General features: G+C 42.0%; 1 protein-coding gene across 2 annotated transcripts in view; it reads left to right on the top strand.

The window, feature by feature from the left end:
- The window catches only part of pigk (phosphatidylinositol glycan anchor biosynthesis, class K), a 30,489-nt gene that overhangs the window by 656 nt on the left and 6,986 nt on the right, over positions 1–22,847 (top strand). The window contains exons 3-10 of one of the 2 annotated variants that reach the window (XM_018734641.2): positions 2,451–2,542; positions 3,722–3,857; positions 4,229–4,340; positions 4,501–4,597; positions 6,888–7,005; positions 7,242–7,352; positions 12,038–12,210; positions 18,264–18,342. In XM_018734641.2, the coding sequence (XP_018590157.1) occupies positions 2,451–2,542; positions 3,722–3,857; positions 4,229–4,340; positions 4,501–4,597; positions 6,888–7,005; positions 7,242–7,352; positions 12,038–12,210; positions 18,264–18,342 (918 nt within the window). The remainder of the gene's footprint in view (positions 1–2,450; positions 2,543–3,721; positions 3,858–4,228; positions 4,341–4,500; positions 4,598–6,887; positions 7,006–7,241; positions 7,353–12,037; positions 12,211–18,263; positions 18,343–22,847) is intronic. The other variant, XM_018734640.2, reaches the window with a different exon arrangement.

Genomic DNA, 22,847 nt, shown 5'->3' on the forward strand with positions numbered 1-22,847 from the left:
CACAAATAAAGCCATCCCTGTATTTTGGAAAAATGTCTGAAAGGAACTTGATTGTACTGACCTATCCATTGTTGGAACCACACTTATCCCCTGTGAACCCAGTCCTAAATTTTGTTTCTGAAAACCCACCATTTCTCAAAAAATTACACATTTTAATTGCAATTCAGCCCAGACTCACCCTAATGAATGCCTACTAAAAGGAAAGAGCTGTGTAACATAAAAAATGAAAACATTATATATATGGAAAAAAATTAAATGCTTTCATAAAGTAAACAATAGTATACTATGATTGGAGTGGTTTGAGGAAGATGAATACAGAGGAGTAAGAAGTAGGTGGTGGAGAAGAAGGTGATATTTTAAGCTCTTGCTTTTATTTCATCTCTCTATATTGTTTGGACTGTGGTTTTAGATTAATCTAACACAGTAGAAATATCCTTATCTGTATGTTTCAACACTTCCAATTTTTTCCCCCCAAACTGTGACCCACTCGTGCAGACTTTTCTGCCTTCTCCACCTTAGCTAACACACTACTCCCCCTTATTTTGAAGTGTTTTTCAGAAGTATACAACAAGAACAAATAATTACACAATGAAACCATAATGGTGCAAAATGGGATGCAATCACAAACAGGTGATGCAGCATTTTGGGAGTGCGTGGTTCAGCGATTGACCAGCCATGAGGCCATACAGGATAGACTGACTTGAGTTTATTAAAATAATAAAACCTAGAACTTGCACATGTACAGACCATAAACAAGGAGCAGTTGGCAGCATCTGCTTCCAAACAAATTCTAGCACCATAGTGCAAATGCTCTTGTCCTCAGATTGTCCATTTAAATGACATCACTGTAGCCAATCCTCATCAGCATGGAAGGGTTGATGATCCCAGAGGTGGATGCGCCCACGCTCCTGTGAGCGATAGTTGGATATGCAAGCCAGTCCGTACAATACCGGACTGCAACTGAGAGCATCGGTACCTCGTTCTCATAGTGCGGGGCACCTCGCTCTCAGACACTCGTGGGGGTTTGCAAAGGTGGTCTCAGTTTATTGTATTGGACTAAATGCTTCTGGTCTGGGTGTGAATGAAAATCTGTACCGATTAATGATGACTGACATGAACAGTATGACCGGATATGTGAGATACTGAATTTGGGGTTATGTGTGTAGTTGTTTTAAATACACAAGAAAACATAAGCAGCACTTTCAAACCTGTGTAGAAAAATGTAGTATGCTTCATTATGTTGCACTGAACTGAAATAAGTAGTTCATACTTCATGTTACTATTTAACATAAAACTAATTTAATCTGCTTTGCTTAACAACCACCTCCGAATGGGTTCAGTAACCACAAACAGATTTTGATTAAAGGAATAGTTTGTATCTAGTATCAACACGTGTAATTTGCGTGTATGAAAAATTGTCAGTTTTCAGCAGGTAGTGTATAAAGTTGTTGCTGTTCTGTTGGTCATATCCCGCTCCTGGTGTGGTACGCTTCATTAAGTCATATACTCCGAATTACTACAGTAAGAGTAACTTAGTTTATTCTAAGCAGCCTTGGACAAAAAAAAGTCAGCTAAGTAAAGGGTAATAATAAGGTTGCTTGTTAATGCCCTTAAAATCACAAATTACACAGATAATGTAGCGGACAATGAGTACCAATACAAGTCACTCTACATTCCAGTATTATTGCTGAATTTTGTTGGATGTAAATTAGTAACAAATTTACTTTAACCTGTATGAAATAACAATGTTATTAGATTTTTAGAACTAGTTGGCAGTTCTGAAAATAATTATTTGACTTGTTAAATAGTTAGTTAATGTGTACTGTGTAATATCAAAATGTGGTTACTCCACACAGGGGAAGAATGTATGCCGGCAAATGTTATATAGACCACCTGTCATAGAAACTTACAAAAATGCCAGCAGGTAGCAAAATTTTAGCAGCATGTTGCATAGTTTGTGTCTCTGAAGGTTTTATGCTTGAGCCTGATGCTTAACCTGAATTGTTTAATAAAAATCTTCAGCTGTATGAATGGCTCCAATTATTGACCTACACACACATAGGCTGAAGTGGCTTGTCCCAAGCGGGGTCGTGGTAAGCCAGAGCCTAACCCGGCCACACAGGGTGTATGGCCGGAGGGGGTGGGGACACACCCAGGACAGGACGCCAGTGCGTCGCAAGGCACCCCAAGTGGGACTTGAACCCCAGACCCACCAGAGAGCGGGCACAGGCCAAACCCGCTACACCACCATGCCCCCTCCCTGTGTTATTGACCTACAGAGTAACTAAACTAATAATGATAACACTAACGCTACATAGAGTTCATCGGAAGTTGCTTTAGAGAAAAGTGTCGGCTAAATAAATAAATGTAAATAATGATGACAATGAGTAAAAAGTGCACAATTTAACAGTATATTCTTTCTTTTTATTCCCATTTGACCTGTCCCCTAGGTGTGCACTTCCAGGTTCTGGTTTAACTACAGGCATGTTGCCAACACCCTCTCGGTGTACAGAAGTGTCAAAAGGCTGGGTATTCCAGACAGGTAACTGCTCAGAAATGCACATATTGTACAGTTTCAGTTCAGCACTCCTTTGTGTACCCAGCCCCATACTGCCCATTTACAGAGCGATGCCATGTTTTTACAGCTGAGATGGGAAAAGTCTCCAGTCCGTTTATTCTTAGTTAACCATCACATACTGTTTGTACGGTGAAACGTAGCACAGTCCCCATTTAAATGTACATGTGTGTTGGAATTATTAGTTGTTTTTGAGTTAAAATTTCTTTGGCTGTCCTCCAGATTGAAGGACACATTTGAGTTGTTGTCCCCGGGATGGTAATAAGGCATAAGTGATCAACAGTTACTCTAAATTCCATGGCACGCTGGAGTGGTTGGGGGGAGTTTGCCTTATGTACAAAGATCTGAAGCTGATCCCTTGTAGTGTTTTCATATTGCGACACATTTTATATTGTGACCCATATCTCCTTTTCTCTCCTTTTCTTGATTGTGTTAAGAATCAGTTCTTTTTTTTGAAATGATAAAATTCACATAACAAACTTTTTACTTTGTGTGTACTTTAACTTTTGCTGGAATCCTGCCTGCATTGGCTTCAGTTGCTTAAAAGGGCTCATTGTGTTTCCTCCGCAAGCTTAATGAAATGCATTATTCTAATTAATTAGGGTAAAAATCAAAGCACTCAAAAGGCAGCCCTCAGAATAGAAACTTTTTCTCTTGCTTTGAAGTATTGTGGCAGCATTAGCTTTTGGAGATTAATTGTTGTCGGGTAGTTAAGTCCACCTTCAGGATAACTTTGTATCTTGAAACAGTTTTAGGGGGCTGCATATTTTTGGCTGCATTATTTAAACGAAATTGCATAAGTTTAATCTTCACATGGAATTCTGAATCAGGCAGCTCCTTTGATAAAAGGCTGTTAAATCTCATTTTTTAAAAGTTAAATCAGAAGTATTGGGTTTTAAAAAATGGCTTAAAATTAGCCTGAAATTTGAATTCTGCTGATTTACTAGTAGTTATGAGTGTCTTAAATTTTTAATGAGGAAAATTTGACTTTATTGCCTCTTTAAATCAGCAGGATATTTTGTTGTAAGTTTCATAAATCATTGAAATATGATAATAGACCATAAAAAACTGAGCCCCCCTGTTCTGCAGATACACTATTAATGGTATTCTTCCACGGCTTTAATTTGATGCTCTTTGCCCCTCCAGTCATATTGTGCTGATGCTGGCGGACGATATGGCCTGTAACCATAGAAACCCAAAGCCAGCCACTGTCTTCAGCCACAAGAACATGGAACTGAATGTGTATGGGGACGATGTGGAGGTGGATTACCGGGGATATGAGGTGAGCCTGCTCTATGCCAGCAGAGGACAGAGAGGGATTTGTCCGGAGGCCTGCCACTGTCATCATATTTACGATTGTCTTGTATCCGTGCCCTGAAACTGCAATAGGTTCAGGCTGAGGAACAGTTTGTTTTGAACAAGGTGGTTAATGCACTTCCCTGTACCCAGCTGAGAATCTCCATATTTCCAATTTAAACGGCAAACATGTTTATATTTCGCTTCTGTTCCTGTGGCTGTGCCTTTAACAAGTAGTAATTTAATCCCATGTCCCCACTGAAGTAATTTCTGCTCTTTTCCTCGGTGTCTTCCCACATGCATTAGTGTTTTGATAGAATTGATTTGGATTTTGCCTACTTTGCTTTGCTGTCTCAGGTTACAGTGGAGAATTTCCTCCGTGTTCTCACTGGAAGGCTACCTCCCAGCACCCCTCGGTCCAAACGTCTGCTGTCTGACGATCGTAGCAACATCCTCATTTATTTGACTGGTACGATTTGTGTAGAATTTCAGTTTGTGTGTGTGTATATGTGCAATGGAAGTTTTCCGTGTGGCAACTGTACATTTTGTTCAGGATGGTTTCTTTTTGTGTGTATTAATTTCCTCTCCTGTCTCTCTATCTTTGTCTGCATATAAATGCTGTATTGCAGGTCATGGAGGAAATGGTTTTCTGAAGTTCCAGGATTCTGAAGAAATCAGCAATGTGGAGCTGGCGGATGCTTTCGAGCAAATGTGGCAGAAAAGAAGGCAAGTTGAATATGGGATTGGGGCTCTGTTGTCTCCGCTTTCCCCTCTCTTTCCAGTTAGACCAGTTAAACTGACATCGGAAGACAGTGCTGAGGTGTTCTTGTGACGTGTAGTAACTGTGACGCCTCTGATGTCAATTTGATGACATATCCTCTGGGCACTCAGCAGTTAAAGACCAATCCTATTTATTTATTTTCTCCACATTGAGGATTTGTGATAAATTCCATATATATAATCACACACGCTGTCTGAAACCGTAGCTTAACCCGGCAACACAGGATGCAAGGCTGGAGGGGGAGGGGACACTCAGGATGGGATGCCAGTCCGTCGCAAGGCACCTCAAGTGGGACTCGAACCCCTAGCTTTTACTCCACTGCTGTAAGAGCATACAACACTCACCAGTGTGTCACCTTTTGCAACTAGAGTTGGACTGTTCCCTCCAAGCACATCGGCACATTACTTGCATTGTCACTTTAAGTATTCACAGTTTTAAGTACTCTGGCTGTCTATTGTTATTTGTTAGTTATTTATTGTTATTGACATTATTTATTGTTTTCTTTTTGTGCAGTACCATCTATTGTTTTTTGTTCATAGTCTGTGAAGAAGCACTTAAGAATTTCATGGTACTTGTACACAGTACTTTTATTTATGACAATAAAACATGAACTTGAACCCCAGACCCACCAGAGAGCAGGACCTGGTCAAACCTGCTGTGCTACCACGCCCCCCCATATATATGTAGTTTCATATGTCAGTTTTTGTTTAAGTTGCGGTACAGAATTCCCTTATTTTCTGATTCATCCAGTTTCAGCATGCATGCAGGCAATTTTTGGTTGTTTGCAGTGCATCTGTATCAAGGTAACATATTGGTATTGGTGGCCTTGTTGAGCAAAGGGACCTGGCGTTGCTGTTGGTGTGAGGTGCCAGTAGCCAGTGCCATCTGTGGGTGTTTCTTTTGTTGTCCTTGTAATCTTGATGTCCTTACTGTGTTGCAGATGTGAACATGCTGCACTCTGACGTTCATATTAAGTACTCCTTTTAACCCCCAACTTGGAATGGCAGCTCGTTGACATTATCTTCTGCATTTATTTACTAAACCAATTTACCGTCCAAGGGATTTGGTGGCCTGGAGCCTGTTCCAGTCCTTCACTGGGTATGCACACACATACACAGAGTCACTCTTACTCTGTTTGGATGCACCAGTAAGCCAGGATTGCATGTTTTTTGGATTGTAAAGAGAAATGACGGTAGCCAGAGAATCTGTGCAAACATACAGGTGATGCCAAATCTAAATCCATTATGCTGTAATTTTTACCACCTGCCCATATAGACATACTCAGGAGAGTTGGCATCCATGAGAAACACTGTGCATACAGTCACATCCTTCGCTCTTCTCCTTTGTTCCTGGTGGTCTTCAATTGTTGCCATGCAGTAAAGACTATTTTGCAATTCCCATCATTAACAAATGAAAGAAAATTATTCTGGTGAACTTCACGGCCCAGTAAATTTAAAATGCATCAGAGAAGTGAGCATTCAGCCCAGCAGGTACAATTATATTAGGAGGTAATCTTACTAAATCAGAGCAAAAAAATTAAAAGTAGTCTTTGTAAAATGTCACATTCTCATTACATTTGATGGGACACAATGGAGCTATGCTTTGGCAGGAAGGCAAACACCTGAGGGTGTTGTGAATTAATTTGCGTTCACTGGCTTGGGAGTGTCTGTTACGTCTTTATTGGGGTAAACACAAACTCCTGGGAGAGAGTTGTCCAATTAAATCAGGCTAAAGGCCTCCTCACTACCTAATTGTGTCTTTTTAAATTGGCTTATAACATGTTCACTGTCCCATGGTGCGTAATTAGTGATGGGGTTTGTCGAGTGCTGGAATAGCCCTCCGTCCCTGTTATGAAGGTGCTTGTTCAGTGATGTATTTCTGCCCGCTGGTGGTTGATGCCAGTGTGACTGGATGGCAGCTGACTGCTGATGCAGTAATTGTTGGTTTACCTTTATAGACAGACTGTCGCCCCGTAACCCTTCATGGCTTGCGGTGAGGCCATCTATTGCCTGATTATTTTAATATCAGTCTTTAGTCTCGCTCCCTTTTTTTTTTTTTTTTTTGCAGTAGCTCATGAAGGCAGTTTCTGATTTTAGTGGTGTAAAGAAAAACAATTGCCAGAAGCTCCCTTAGAGAATGGAGAGAAAAAGATTTTCTCAGTCGCCGTGGCAACCTCTTGCCAGAGGAGGGGGGTGACAGTTCTGTGAGGACTGATGGGGTGCTGCCTCTCTGCAGATACAACGAACTGCTTTTCATCATTGACACCTGCCAAGGTGCTTCCATGTATGAGAGATTCTACTCGCCCAACCTGATGGCCCTGGCCAGCAGCCAGGTGGGGGAGGACTCACTGTCGGTAAGTTCTGATTTGTGTCGCCCCCTAGTGTTCATCATTGGTAAACCTCCCAGCAGCAGCCATGCTATTCATTTTTTTTTTTTTTTTTTTTTTTTTTTAAAAATCAGAATTATAGTGCAGTGTGAGCATGTAGTATTCTTTTGTTGAGCTCTGCCATGAATGAATATGACTTCCAAAGTGTAGTTTCAATATTCCAGTGTATAGTAGCCTCTTTGAATGACTCCTCTGGTCTTCAGCACCAGCCTGACCTGGCAATCGGAGTCCACTTGATGGACCGCTACACCTTCTACCTGTTGGAGTTCCTGGAGGACATCCATCCAGCCAGTCAGACCACCATGAACGACCTGGTGAGTTCCTGTGCCCTACACACATGATTGAAAAATCAATAATATTGTTGCTGTTAGTATTTAAAATGGTTCATTTTTCCACAGTCATTGTTGAACTTTCATCTACATTAATTCATTTAGCTGACACCTTTGTACAATTAAACTTGCAATGTGAGGTTTTTTATACAAAGCTTCTTGCAGCTACTTACCCATTTATACAGCTGAGTATTTTTTTGGTACTGGATCAGTGCAGGATAAGTACCTTATTGAAAGGGACTACAGCATGAGCAGGCATTCAAAGACTGGTCCTGTGACTGCAGGGTTATGGCACTTATACGACCTTCTGCCACATTCGGGTGTCCTGCCAGTTGTCTTATTGATTAGGTTTTTTTCTTTAAAATTGATTGTGTTCATTATAGCTGGTCAAGGTCTGAGGAGCATGTAAAGGTGTTTATAATTGTGTTGGTAATGAATTTTCCTGCTTGGGTAAGATCAATGTAAGGTTGCATATTTCTGAGGAGGATGGTTGTGGAAAGTTTCCTTGTTCAACATGGGTTTTAGAGTTGCACATGAAAGCAGTTGGATACTCATTATGTGCATTAATTTGAGTTTTAAGGTTGATGTACATATATTACCAAAGTGTGTGTCAATTTTTCTGTTTTTTTAATTAAGCACCCGATCTTACTTGAATGTTCTCTTAAGTGATGAAAGCAAAGAACTGTAAATAAGTACTGTATTACCTATCTTCTTTGTTAATGATAACACATAATGGATCAAACAGAACTGGCATGTAATTCTTTATCTACAGTTAAAAATAATTCAGAAAGTGTAGATGCCACATTGGCATGGTTATTCACCTTGCAGTTCTGCTTTTTAAGTATTTTTAGAAAATCAATCTCAACTTAGAACAATATGAAAATTCTGTATCCTCTATGGGGCAGATCTACTTGGAGACCCTGTGTGCAGAGAGGGGAATGTGCATTAAACCCCATGTCTGATCTCGATCGCCTCTGAAGTCTGACCTGGCACTAAACACCTACTATAATCTTCGGTGCTATTGATCCCCCTGAGCTCTGTTTTACTGAATCAATAGCTCTCTCCTGTCCGGCTCACCACTTCACTTCTGTATTTTCTTCTTCATTTGAGATTCTTCTTGTATTTGCTGTGCATCACATTCATAATGGTGCTGTGAAAACTGGGAGTATTCAGTGTGTGCAAGCTGTGGGGGACTTGTTCTACACGAATATGTAAAGTACTGGTCTTTTCTTATTGACTTGTGTGTGTGATTTTGAGTTTGTTACACAGGCCAGGAGGAAGTGCTCATCTATTTGTTGTCCTAGAAGAGAAACCACAAGGTTGACTGTTGGACAGATTCAACAGTTTTTTTTGGGGTTGATTTGGGCCAACAGAGGTAGATGATTTAGTATGGCTCCAGAGTGTCTCAGATCAATAATAGGATAAGAGCAAAGTGCCGCTTTATTGTCGTTTTGATATCTAGTTGTGGTTAATGAAAGGAAGACAAAGGAAGCAGAAGCGTCAGTTTTTCTCTGTGATGCACAGTGCGCGCAGGCAGAGGTGGAGACGATTCCAATATTCTCCTAGGATTGGATCACCCGTGCTGGAACAAAGAGATGGCTCGGTCTGTTTGTGATTCATGAGAGTGCAGATATGAGATGCTGTAAGCCTTTGGGAGAATTCCTCTGAGAACGGGCAGATTTCATCTTCCAAGAGAGCAAGATACCGCCCCCACCCAGCTCCCCTCCAGCAAGAGTGTTCCGGCCCACCTGTAACAGGACTGGTTCCCAGATGTCCTGGCAGCCAACTGAAAGACAGGAGTGGCTTTTCAAAGCATGCTTTAAAAAAGAATAGTAATCCTTCCCCCTTGGCACGTACCCTTTGACAAGAGCTATAGGCAGAGGCCTTGAGCTGTAGGCTTTGTCGTTATTCCACCCATTATTTTAATTCATTCGTTCCAGGGCCAGTGACACGGGCTGAGCTTTTTCTCGATCATCTGAGCCCCACCCTGCTGGCTTAGGCCAGGAGAATGGTTGGGACGGAACATGACCCGAGTATGAGATTCATAGCTTCAGCTTGAAGTATGTAAAAGATTGTTACCGCTTTAAGGATATATGTTTTTGTTCTTTGTTGTTTTTTCTAACTGACCACTGCCACGGCTGTTTTTACTGGAGTAATTATGGCAAAGATTCTTGCTCAGTAATGCTACAGCAAGCTCTCTCCTGAAACTGTAAACCTGTACATTTCAGTTTACAAATCTGTGTCCTTGAGTTGTCGTGCTCTGTTTTCTTCTTAAAATACAACTTAGTCTTTTTTTGTTAAAGATATAGAATTCTTGCTCATTACATTTATTCATTTCGGGGAGAGTTTTCTCCAAAGCAACTTACAATAAACACTAAATATTAGTATCAGCCCACACCATATTCACCCAAGGTGTCTTATACTGCTAGATACACTGCTTACAATGAGTTACTCATCTACACACTTTTTCTTTGTCACTCACATGCACACACTCTGGCTGATTTTTAGAGTCACCAATCCACCTGAACATGTCCAGAGCACCTGGAGGGAACCCATGGAGGCACAGGGAGAAAAAATTCCCCACAGACTGATCAAGGACCAAATGCAGGTCCTCTGGGTACACCCAGGTGTTGCGGAAAGGCAACGCTACATGCTATGCCACAGCTCCGCTTGTGGTTACTCTTACATACTTGGAAAGGAAATGTATTTGGTTGTTCTGATGGCCAAAGTGTCCAGTGTTTGTCCTGACAAATTCTGCAATGACCCCTCCTTGGGTTGTGTGCCTCTGACAGTAGAACATGATCTTACCTTTGAAATACATTACATTGCATTTATTTATTTAGCAGACGCTTTTCTCCAAAGCGACTTCCAATGAACTGTATGTAGCATTATCAGCCCACACACCTTATCCACCAAGGTGACTTGACACTGCTAGATAGACAACTTACAATGGGTCACTCATCCATACATCAGTGGAACACACCCTCTCTGTCACGAACACACTATGGGCAAACCGCAACAGCATTATCTTTTGAACTATGGGAGGAAACCCACGCAGACACAGGGAGAACATGCCTACTCCACACTGACTGAGTGGGGATCGAACCCATGTCCTCTTGCACCACCCAGGCGCTGTGAGAAATACTGTAACCTTTTGCCCTTGTTTTATATGTAAATATTCTTACAATCATCTGGGGTACTTTTTTTTTTTTTTTTTAAACATGCAGAAAAAAAAAAAAAAAGAAAAACTGCTTAACCACTAGACTGCCTGCAGCAGTAGTGTAGATTTACCTTCTTGGTGTGTAGAGGTATACACTAGAGAATGGTGCATTCCCGTGCTCCCTCAGGTTCTGGTAACACTGTTACAGAGGGGAAAAACTCCAAGGTACTGTGGAGCTCTGTGAGATGATTTTTCTTTCTAAAGAAAGATCTGTTGGAGGGAAGTTTAATCCTGTCCTTTAAAAACACGGTAGCGCCATGTCTTGGTTCCTTTGGCAACGTTTCGTTTGTATTCTAAGAGAGTTGACATAACAGACCAAGCCATGAGAACAACGTTAGTGTATAACAAAAGATATGTTAATTCCCCCCCCCCACCATGTAATTGTATTTTTATAGACACCTTGATTGTAATTGGATAAGAATTGGTGGAAAATGACAGGAAATGGCTGGATGAATGGTTTTTGCTCATACGTTTTTTTTTTTTTCCGTACAGTTTAGAAGCTTTAGTCGGTTTGCTGTGCTTTCAAATCTCTAGGGCAGTGTGAATGAACAATTCATTTCATCACCATAAAAGTCAGACCTATTTTGAATTATAGGTGCTTTGGTTGGAGAACAAAGATTATAAATGGATTTTGAAATGCTAAAAATTCTCTTACTCTTAAAGCTTTTAATCAACTTAGCTGTCTGCGTGAGTTTTTAAAGGTCATGAATTTATAATTCTTGTAATGTCTTTTCACATTTAAATATGTCTAGCATTTGTGGTGTTCATAAAGTATAAACTACCGTTTTAGAATATATGTAAATGGACACGATGTTTATTAGTATCATCATTAACCTTTATTTACCCTATACCTTTGTCCAAAGCAACTTAAAATGTCATATAAAGAACTTCATAATGAGTACATTTATACAGCAGGCTGCTCTTGCTGTAGTAATTCAGAATAAGTACCTTAATCAAGATCAATACAGGTAGAGTGGGATTTGAGCTTGTGTGTGTGTGTGTGTGTGTGTGTGTGTGTGTATGTATATATATCTATCTATCTATCTATCTATCTATCTATCGGAACCTTCAGCCTGCAAGGGGATGCTCTAACCACTGCACCACCTGGTGTTCCAAGGCAGTAGGTAGTTGAGCAGAAATGATTTTGAAACCTGCAAAGCTACTAAGTCTTTCTGGCTCCAGTAACATTGCTAAAACTTTCAAATGCTTTTGAGAAACACAGTATCTGCTAAGTAATAGGATAATGGTTTATTTCTATATCGCTAAAAAACTGGTGACATTTAAAATATAAAATTAAAAAAACCTCTTTGAACTCTGCCGCTTGTGAATTCCATTATTTTTCCTGTACCTGCCGTCATGGTTTGCACAGCTGCTGTAACTGGTCATTAACTGTCAGTCACACTGGGACCTGTGGCTTTTTGTCGCACTGACCAGGGGCTCTGTCTCTCAGTTCAAGGTATGTCCAAAGAGCCAGTGCGCATCAACCCCCGGACACCGAACCGACCTTTTCCAGCGGGACCCCGGCAGCGTCCTCATCACCGACTTCTTTGGCAGCGTGCGCAAGGTGGAGATAACCAAGGAGACGGTCAACCTGACCACTCCCATTGTGTACGAGGACCACGAGTAAGTTGCGTCTGACCTTTTCTGTTTTCTGTTTGCATACAGTGCCATTTACTTTGAATTAAAATGGTACTTTTCCTCAGATGCCAGTTAAAGTGTCTGAATGCACTCATATCAGTAGCGGAGATGTTTAGGGAATATGTAGTGCTTTTCAAACTGGAATATTTATTCTAACAACTGATTTCTCTGTGCATTTTATTGTGAAGAAATACACAAATGGGCCACTTGACCTTTTGAGGTTTGAAGTTCGCTGTATGCCTGTCTCTAGTAATATTGGTAAAAGACTCTTTATAAAAAGGAACTTGCACAGATATGAACATGCATAATTAAGTGGTCAAGCACCAGAGAATTGTGGGATATATTGTAGCCCTACAGCATCACAGTTGCTACTATAATGGAATACACTGAGGTTATAAGTGCACTCTGTTCATGTTGTATTCTGAAGTCAGCATCAGGCATTATGGGAAAAGAACTGGATGACGGCTGATAACTCTTTTTGGGGTTTTGATCTTATAATCGATCGAAGTGATACAGTTATGGTATATATGTGTAAGGATACTTCAGATAGTTAATGGAACTGACTGTGTAAAACGAAACTGTTATCTGTAATATTGCAGAGGGCAATGAATTAGTAATAGCAAATTCATTAATTGTTAATTACCCCTCGTGGAGAAACAAACAAGTGTTTGCTCCACATTCGAGGCTGAAGATGCAAGATCTGCATTAATTAAGTGCTTTGTGTATTAGTACTGTGATAGTTTCCACAAAAAAAAAGGTTCATACTCAACACGTACCGTCCGTTCAATTAAGGAGTTTCTTCTTACCTTTTTAATTTTGCTGTGCAGGTTATATAATTTGGTGCCTTTGTTCGGTGCCAGCAGCTCAAATTGTAATTACAGCCATGGTTGTTTGTGATATATTGTGTTTGTGTGACAAAATAGTTTAACCATCTCTGCATGTTCGTGTATGTATACACACACACACACACACACACACCATAGCTGATAAGACAGTGTTCTCACCATGCCAGCTTCATTTAGATGTTGTTTTGGAAGTAGATTCAAGTCTGACTGGGTTTGTGAAATTTACATGTTCATACACTGTGTGTTCGTGTGAGTTTTCACTCACGTTCCAAATACCTTCTCAGAAGGCAATGGTAAACCACTTCTGTTCCATCCCTTTCCATGAAAACTATACCACCTTGACTCAAGGCAAGTGTCCTACCTCGTTTTCATTGTAAAATATCATTGTGTACATCATGTGCATTTATGATATATATTGTCACTGTCAAGCAATGGATGTCACAATGATCCTGGGGACACAGAGGAGCTCACATGACTGTGTTACTTTACTTTCGAAAGGAGTAAAGCGTGGTTACATGGCTTCACCACTTGATGGCAATAGCATGGTTTGTATGAACTGTTCTTTGTGTACCTTTTTTGTTTAGTTGTCAGTGTTTTTCAATCAGAATTGAGGGGATGATGTATACTTTAAAGCTTAACGAGCAAAAAATGTACATTCAGACTTTCGGCACTAAGTGGAACTAATTTGCATTGCATAGTGTGAAGTAACCCCATAATACAGTTTTGTGTTGGATAATTCAGCGTCATTTTTGTGGTCAGGAGCAGACGGTTGTTAGTTTGTGTCTTAAAGTGTGTTGCTTTAACAGCCGCCAGGGGTGATCGAAGCAGGGTAGGCCGTACGCCCTATAAGTTACCTTCAACAGAGGTATCTGCTCAATAAGTAATCAAACATAGAAATCGCACAATTGGACTTGGTTACACCTAATTAGCGCCGCAAATGGACTTTTTAGTGTCATTGTACATCTCAGGCCCTGAGGCGTGAGCGCTAATGAACAACATTACCGCAGAAGCGAATAATTCAGACGGTGTACAAAACTGAAAGAGCCCAGAAAGGAAAACAAACAAAAGCTGGAGGATGATGGAGCAGGTTGTTTTTGCGGGATTAGTTTTCGGCGCGTAACGAAGGATATTAGCGGTCCTGCGGAAAACACTGATGCTTGGTGTAATTCCACCTCAGAGACAGACTGCCTCTGATTAAAATTCCACAAGCGGTACCCCGAGGGGTTTTTTCCTTCTTTCTTTTTTCCATGTTGAGGAAACTGCTGACACTCTGCAAGTGGGGACGCAGCTGAGAGGACCGTACTGTCCTCGTTTATCCATCAGTCTTTATAAGCCCAATAAAAATGACTAATTCCTGGCACTTCTTATTCCTCTCCTGAGTTATGTGCAGTATTCTGATGAATGTCTCATACCAAAGCCACTGTCCTGCTGAACAAATAAGTTTCCCTGTGTTCTTATGTCAGCTACATGGTCCTTGTACAAAGTAGGTATTTAAAGAAAGGAGGAAATGATTTGTGACTCTTATCCATCCATCTACAGTAACCACGTGTACACTCAAGGTCACTGTGGCCTAGCACCGATCCCACGAAGCACGGGTATCAGGCAGCGTTCACCTGGTATGCTAGTCCATCACAAAGCACTTGCGTATGGGTACCTCCAGTCATTGACGCACCAGGACCAACTCCATCGCAACAGCATGCCTTTGTGGGACTTCTGGAGGGATGGGAGCACTCAGAGGAAACTTGACTCAAACACGGGGAGTATCCGCACCCCTCCTGATGAATTTAGCTTACAGGAATCCTACGTTGAACTGTGTGCCATGACTCAGATGGAGAATGTTGTGTTGCTCTCATTGTTTCATCCAGGGCTAAATCGAACCCTCGTCGTGGTCACGGTTAACTGTTGCAATCAGAGTTTAAAGTTCAGTATATTTCATTTATTAATACAATGTTTTTGTATTTTTCCAAAATGCCACCCAACTTACTTAATCACTTAACTTAATCAACTTGAAATATGAAGTCCAAAGAGGTCTACGTGTTTTCCCTCTCTGCTCCCTTGGGCTGAAATTACTGCTGTGAAGACACTTATTGAAATAACAGAAGACCTCACGTGCAACGGAACGTAATTCAGGTCATATGGTGAATATATATGGCCGTCTGCTTGGCAATTCAACTCATATCGCCACTCAGGGATCGTAGCAGACTGAGCCACATTTTATGTTTATTCTTCAAAGGGTGGAATAATTCATTGTTGGGCTCTGTCATTGAGCCGCACCATCACCCTGGCTAGAAGATGAAATGAAACAAACGGGTGCCTCTACAGGATCATGCCCCCTTTTGCTCTCCAGGTGGCATTTGAGGTCCAACCACTTGTCACAAATACACCCCCAGAAGTGAAACTACCCGAAATCCACCTTCATGTGTCGCCAGAACAGCCGCCTGTCTTTGTAATGGTTCATCCCCAATTCATGTGCTTGGTTTCCAGCAATATCTATCACTGAAAATATCCTCAGTTTTAAATTGAGATTATAGTTTTTTGCTGGGGTCAGATTATTGTCAAAAGACTCCACAGGAGTAATATGTTCAGTGGTTATGGTCTGAACTGTCCTTCTCTTAACAGTATTTCCTCATACTGTTTAACATGAACAGCAAGGCTGTGTTCCTATTGCAGCAAGAGCACACACTGAGCCTCTCCCAAGTCCTTAACATGGGGAGGGACCCCAGCAAACACGAGTGCGATGTGCAAACTGCATGCCGACTGAACCAGATTCAAACCCGCCTCTCAATGGAAAGCCCAGGTACTGTGAGGCATCAGCGCTACCTGTAACATAAATGTTATTAAAGTAGCTGAAGTGTAAAGTGGCGTTCAGTTAAACAGAGCGCAGCTTCAGAACTGATACATCAATAAGTTTTCAGGCGAGTATACAGTGTGCCCCTCCACCACGTCAACGGTGTAAAGTCTATGCGGCATTGTGTGGTAAACTTTTAGCTTATTGCCAGTTTTCCAAAACCCGTCTGCGTTCGAGATGTCGCAAGGATTCCATTAAGTAAATTGTGTTTTTCCTCTTGTGAACGAGGCTCAGATGGACTCTGTTCTTATCAGACGTATCTCTAGGATTAACACTTGTTGGAGTCGCTTTGTGGTGTATTGTAATCCTGGCAGGGTTCCTCAATGGTTGAAAAGTATTGGCTATTGTTACACGAGTATGCTGTGAGGACTCTTAAGATCTCCTTAAATATCAGATATTAGTCTAAGAAATTTCTGGCCTTATAACTGTCTGAAATTGAGCATGACTCGCGTCATCTGCAGCCTGCATCCCGGCCTCTTGCGATTAGAAGTCATTTCCTTTTTCCTGGGTTTTAACAACTACGCACCTGGCCCCGTTACAGAAGGTACGGTTCTTTGTGTGCCAAGTTGTAACCACACAATGCTTTTGCAAACAAGCAGAACATGGCGTTTGCTTAATAGGAGTTGGGGCCTGGTCTCCATGGAGCTATTTGTTCAGCTAGCGCCGCTCTTATGCATTGTCAGGAAAAGCTTTGTCCAAGAACAAACAAAATATAAAACAGGCCTGTTGCAGCCACATTGTGTGTCGATCAGTGTTCGTTTGGGCACTTGGCCGTCAACATCCTGCTTGTCGTGCTAAACGTATCTGTCACCCATAAGAGTTTTTGTTGTCGCCTCATCCCATCACCCCTCAGCCTCTCCTGTTGAGTAGCTTGGTGATGGTGATTATAACGTGGTTATTTTCTTTGTTCTGCTGTGGCTCCTTGCTGCAGTCTGGTAGGTCTAGGAAGGTGACGAGATTTGTGGTGAACATGTGAAATAGAGCTAATCTGCCCAGCTGCTTGTGTTCACACCTGAGCGACTTTTGGTTGAGGTAATTACTGTGGCAAGTGGCACCAAACACTATCAACTGTTTACTTTTAGTTGCCCTCCACCCCCGAAAGTTCTCTGTCCGACAAACACTTCGGCTTGTTACTTTGCAGAGTGCCCAGATTTTAATTTGAGAAACTGCTGAAGTATGAAGTAGGTTTGGAATGAGGCACATTCACAGTTTCGCAAAGATTACATGAGTTCTGCAGATAGGGAGAAATCTTCTAGAGTTTTCTGTGGGCACAGCCAAAACACAATCACCCCTTTTATTTTTATACCTTTACTACACCAGATCTGGTTTAAAACGATTGAGCTGCGGGTAACATGGCAGTTAAGCGCCTGGAGGTTTAAGTCCCTTTGGTAGAACTCTTATCAAGAGTAAGTAGGTGAGTTGAAATCCATCCATCCATCCATCTATCCATCCATCCTATTATCCTTAACCACTTTTCCAGTGCAGGCTCACTGTGGTCCAGAGCCTCTTCTGGAAGCATAGAGCTTAAGGCAAGGTACACTCTGAATGTGATGGCAGTGTGACACAAGGCTATCATAGACACTCATTCACTCACACAAACATATACACACACACTGCAGGCAACATGCAGTCACCAGTTCACATAAAACCCATGTCTTTGTACAATGGGAGGAAACCAGAGCTCTTAAACTAACTTATTTTCATTGTGTATTACGTAATTGAAACAGTAACTTCACCCTAAACGGTCGTACTTTTTCCATACTGTAATTGGGAACTTAACGTTTGTTCATTCTGTGTTTTGAGGACCTGGCAGGCTCGTGCCTTACTGGCGCCGTTAACCACAGAGCCGTGTATCAGAGGGAGCCGGGAGTGCGAAGCCATTACACTCTGTCTCTCAAGGCTTCGTTTGTGTGTGAAGTTTGTCTGGCTAATGGAACAAGGCCTCTTTACCCAGTTAGTCCTCCAGGACCGTTCCCTTTCCCCATTCGCAACTTCTGTTCCACTCCAATCCGTCTGTGTTCCTTAGCCTCGCTCTTTGTTAGCCATCAAAAGAAGGAAACCGGAGGGACGAGAAGAACCATTTCGCTTTTTGAAGAGTACAATTTAAAAGATGCCTTTTTTGGGGGCGGGGGGGAATGTTCATTATCTTATGTACGCTGCAACATACCCCAAGAGCATGCAAAGCAAGAATCACATCTCTCATCTCTGTTTACACTTGCGACAGTGTGTTTTGACGGGGGTGCCTCTGTGTTCTGAACCTGCTCTATGAAGGATATTAGTGCTTTCCTCTCGGTTCCTTTGCAATTTAACTCACATCTGACATGCGACTTGGTCCATCTCTTCAGACCCTCAAGAGCCACCGAGGAGATCCCTGAAGCTCAGACATATGTGGACCAGCTTCCTGTGGTTGAAATAATCCACCAGGTGAGTCTTCAGTGCATAAGCTCTCCTTATTTGCATTCTTTGGGCTGAATTCTCAGAGGGTTGTTGTCATGGTCTTTGCACACACTGAAGGCTTTTTGTAGTTTGATCGTTTTCAAGTGATGAACTTATTGCCTGCCCAGCCTTTTTGGCTAACCTTCCGATTGCCTTTTGTGTGAGTCTGTGAATTTTGCCTTTGGCTGCGCAGCTTTATGTTATCTGATTGTCTATAATAAAGTTTAAATGGAGCACAGCTCTGCTAGAAATGTGGATTATGGATGCAGTGCGTGAGCTTGTGTGTGGGTTTGCTGTGTCTGTACAGAGTAGTAGTGTGTAGGTTGCATGGAGAAGTGTGTGTCTGTGTTTGCCAGATTTGAATCTTTTGGCTGTGTTTACATGTGCCTGTGCTGCTTGGAGTGTAGCCTGTGCAGATGGTTGCACATGATCACCAGCACATTGGGCTCATCCAAAACACTGAGTTCTGTCTTATATCCTGTGTCCATGCTGACAGACTGGCTCAAGGGTGGAATCATACTGGGTTCTTGCAATGGCAATTACAGCACATGTAAATTCAAAGCTGTTACGTATGCTTAAAGTTCACTGCTAATGCAAGGTCGAGTGACTGACATTGGGCACAACTTTGCACAGCAGTCGGGGGTCCATCCGGTGGTCCGAATCATGGCGTAAATGTCGAGGGTTTTAAAATTCCATCCCCATGTCTGACTGCTCGCTATAAAATGAATGCGAGACACTGCAGGACACAGGTCACTATTCTCACAACGAAGAGAGCGAGCCCAGGCCCGTCAGGGAGGCTGTGTGGAATATAAAGCGGAACCCCCATCTCCCCAACCTCACGCCTCCCAAAAACAAGCAGAAGACGCTCATCCATGAACGCCAGCATCAGCCGTGCTCTTTTTTTCACATTACTACTAACGAATAGCAGCCAGCTTTATATAAACTATCAGTTTCTTTCCCCCCATGTTTTTGTAATTAACCATTCAGCTGCTCCGCTTCTGGAGAGAGATGCCAACGCTGAGCTGACAGTCAGAAGGTGCGGGTGAACCAGCAGACACCAGCATTGCACGTCATGCTCCTGCTGCTTGTTCACCCTAGATACATTCAAATTAGATGAAGCGACACTGGCAATTATGCTTTTAGCTCAAAACCCACGACCCAGAGCTATGATTATTTATTATCATTTACCTTTGACAACATATGATTGAATAATGATTATGTACTATTTATTTGCTTGGCAGGAATTCTTGTCTGGAACGACATCCGCAGAGTACTTATTTTACCAATTTACCCTATTTACTGAAACAATTTGTGTTAATGCATGGGAAAAGGATACAAATGCCAGGTCTGTGCCGAGGCTTGTAGCATCTGGTCACAAACCTAACTCCTTCATGGTTCTGTCCTCCCTGAATTATTGATTGTCCCAAAATGCACCGTGATCCTGAATGACATGTATGGGACAAGGCTGAGAAAACAAGGGGAGAATCAAGTGCATGAATGAATATGAAATATATGGCAGCCAGCGCTCATGAGATGGAGCATTCAAGAACATATCGCACAGCAAAATGTGTGAGAAGACAAGCAGCCCTCTGAAAGGACTTGGGAGAGGCTCAGTGTGTGCTCTCCCTGCAATAGGAATACAGCCTTGCATCACTAGACAAGTGTGCTGTGATGTGAACCAGGTTTCAACTGCAGAAGGATTAGTTTCTCTTGTCAGTCCATGAATTGCAAGGCTGTGTGATGTTTTCTGTGGAAGGGCTCTGGTTTCAGGGCTCAAAATTCTCAACAGAAAGGAGCAGAAGAGGGGGAAAACTCCAAACACAAAAGATGGAGATTTTTTTTTTTTTTTTTTGCCTTCCCGCTTGAGATCATGAAAAGAAGTAAACAAATTATGGTGTTAAGGGTGTGTATGTAATACCTTATTAATGTATTCAAATTTAATTTTGCCTTGTCAAAATTAGCTGTCTTAAGGCTTTTAAGGAAGCAAATAAGAGAGGTCTGTATGTAAAACAATATTGTTGGCACTTAATGCGGATCAAAAAAATGTGTTTGGGCTTGATAATAAAGAGTTGACACTTGCTGTTGCTCATGAACTTGTACCACTAAGTAGCTATAGTTATTGTCTTCTGGATGTTCTTATGTCTATGTTCATGTTACATTAATTAAATTACAAAAGTGCTTTATGCATTAAAATACAAGATGTGAATTTTTTTGGGGGAAAAAGGCAGTTTAATTCAGTGGGAGTCACTAGTTAGATTGTAAAATTAGTTGTTTGTAGTACTTGGCTGAGGTGGTTTGACCACCGCTAAAAAAATAAGTACGTGTGGCTTTCAAAAGGGTGTTTGCTTATAATGTAAATGTAAAATGTTCAAGAGTGCAGCTCTGTAGCATCCTCAGGGACATGAAGTGTTCCACCCTTGGTCTCGTATCTTCTGTTCCACCTTTGCTTACAAGCCATGAAAAATAGAACTTCCCTACATCCACACCAGCTCTTCCAAGAATCTCAAAGACATAGCTATTTTTTGTCCTGTACCGAGGGTGCGGCTCCACTCTGGTGCCCAGAACCCCAGTGGCACCGGAAGACCGACTTGGACCAGTTTCCAACATTCCATCTGCTACGGGAATCCGGGGAGACTCGGAGAGGCCCGTAGGCCCGACGGTGGTCTTTGTTAGCATTGAGAGCCAGGCGTGCCCACAAAGAATCTTTTATGAAGGGCTTGAGTCGCCTGGCACCCTGACTGCACAATACGTGGGGTGAAGCTGCTCACTGCTTTCACAAGTGGCCTTTGAGAACTCAGAATAGGGGGCTCAAGGACTCAAGAGCATCAGTATGGTAGCCCAAGTCCCACTGCAGATCAACGATTTTCTTTCCAAAGAGTGTTGCGTTTGAGGTTGATGGCACCTCTCGGAATGGCCCGAGTCATTGCCACAGTAATGGAAATGTTATGTGGAGGAAATGTACCATGTGCATTTCAGGGGGAATTGTTATCCAAGAAGCGTTGGCCACGTCATACAAACAGCAGAAGCTCCTTCAGTATGCCAAGGACTATGAGGCTGGCTGCTTGGTGAATGTCCTTTTTCACATACCATATGTTCAGATACCTCAGTGGCCTCACAAGCTAGGTTTCTTTTAGTGCCTCTGCCATATACCATAAGTTACACCCTGTATCAGGTAATTAGGAAGTGAAGTTGATTAAACGGAACCATCTCCGTTGGGCTGTTCGCGAGACGTGGACCTCGGAGCATTTTCCAAAGGCATCCTATGGAAAGCCTTAAGATTATTGAGCCAGAGGAACATCGGAGGGAGTGACTGGCGAAGCATATGCTGCTGTTTTTATTTTTCCCCACGTACACTGTTTTCACCCTTAAGGTCCAGTCAGATGGGCTATGCTCATATATCAGTGAAAAGGTTCATTACTTGTGTGTAGAGATACAAAAATTAAATGTGAAAAATTGGGGATTATTACTGTGACATTTCAGTGCATTTGAAGTATTCCTTCTATTGCCTTCTGCAATTAATAATGAACAGCCACTTCCATTATTACAGGTATTTCTTATTTTAGGATCATTGAAATTGCAAAAAAATTCCTCTCCCCATTATCCCTTTTCACATGTGGCCTCTTGAGTTTTGATGCTGGAAGACTTTCAAGTAGTGCCCATGTTGAAAATAAGTACTTTTTGTAAAATCGAGGTGGCTGGTAACCCTGCTTAAGCAGCCGCCCCACAGCACACCGCACCTGTCATAGGAAATGGAAAAACTCTAGACTTGGGCTTGTTTTGGATGCGAGAAGCAATCCAGTGTTTAAATAGAGGATACCTGCCTTACGACCTTGTTGCAGACGAATGGTTTTTAACTCGAATTTCTTGAACCCGACATCGACAAAGCCGAGTATCGGGGGGCATGAAAAATTGGACACTACATCACCCAGGATTGTGATTTTACTTGACCATGAAAAATTTCCACATTTCTATTAAAATGGATGATACAAATTCCATTTTAATATTTAAAATGCTGAGATGCAGTGCAGGAGCTGAATCCCTTTATTTTGTACAAGTCCATGAATTCTAAGTACCTCTGGAATTACATGTGTATTTTATTCTGTCCCTGGTGCGTGAGGCTTTTGGGAGAAGGGACACTTCAAATAAGGAACAGAAGCGCTTTCTTGCTGCTAATGGCTTCTGCTTACACAGTGGCATTTCTACGTTGCTTTTAGTTACGTAGCCACAGCCTCTCAGAGACCCTGCCAGAAAGACGCGTTGGCTGATGGTGTCCAGCATAAGCCCACTGGTGATCCTTACAGAGGGTGGAAACGACACCCGAGATCTGGCGAAAATGACACTTGGCTGAAAGGACGGTCTTCGCAAAGTAGGGCCATGCAATGGATCTTGTAGTGGAACGCTGATCAGCAGTGCAAGAGGGTTCATTTTAAGGCAAAACAAAGAGGAGCGATGTACATTCCGCTGCCTTTCATACTGAACATGGTGTGAATTAA

This window comes from Scleropages formosus, chromosome 3, assembly GCF_900964775.1.
Source record: "Scleropages formosus chromosome 3, fSclFor1.1, whole genome shotgun sequence".
NCBI classification, from domain to species: Eukaryota; Metazoa; Chordata; class Actinopteri; order Osteoglossiformes; family Osteoglossidae; genus Scleropages; species Scleropages formosus.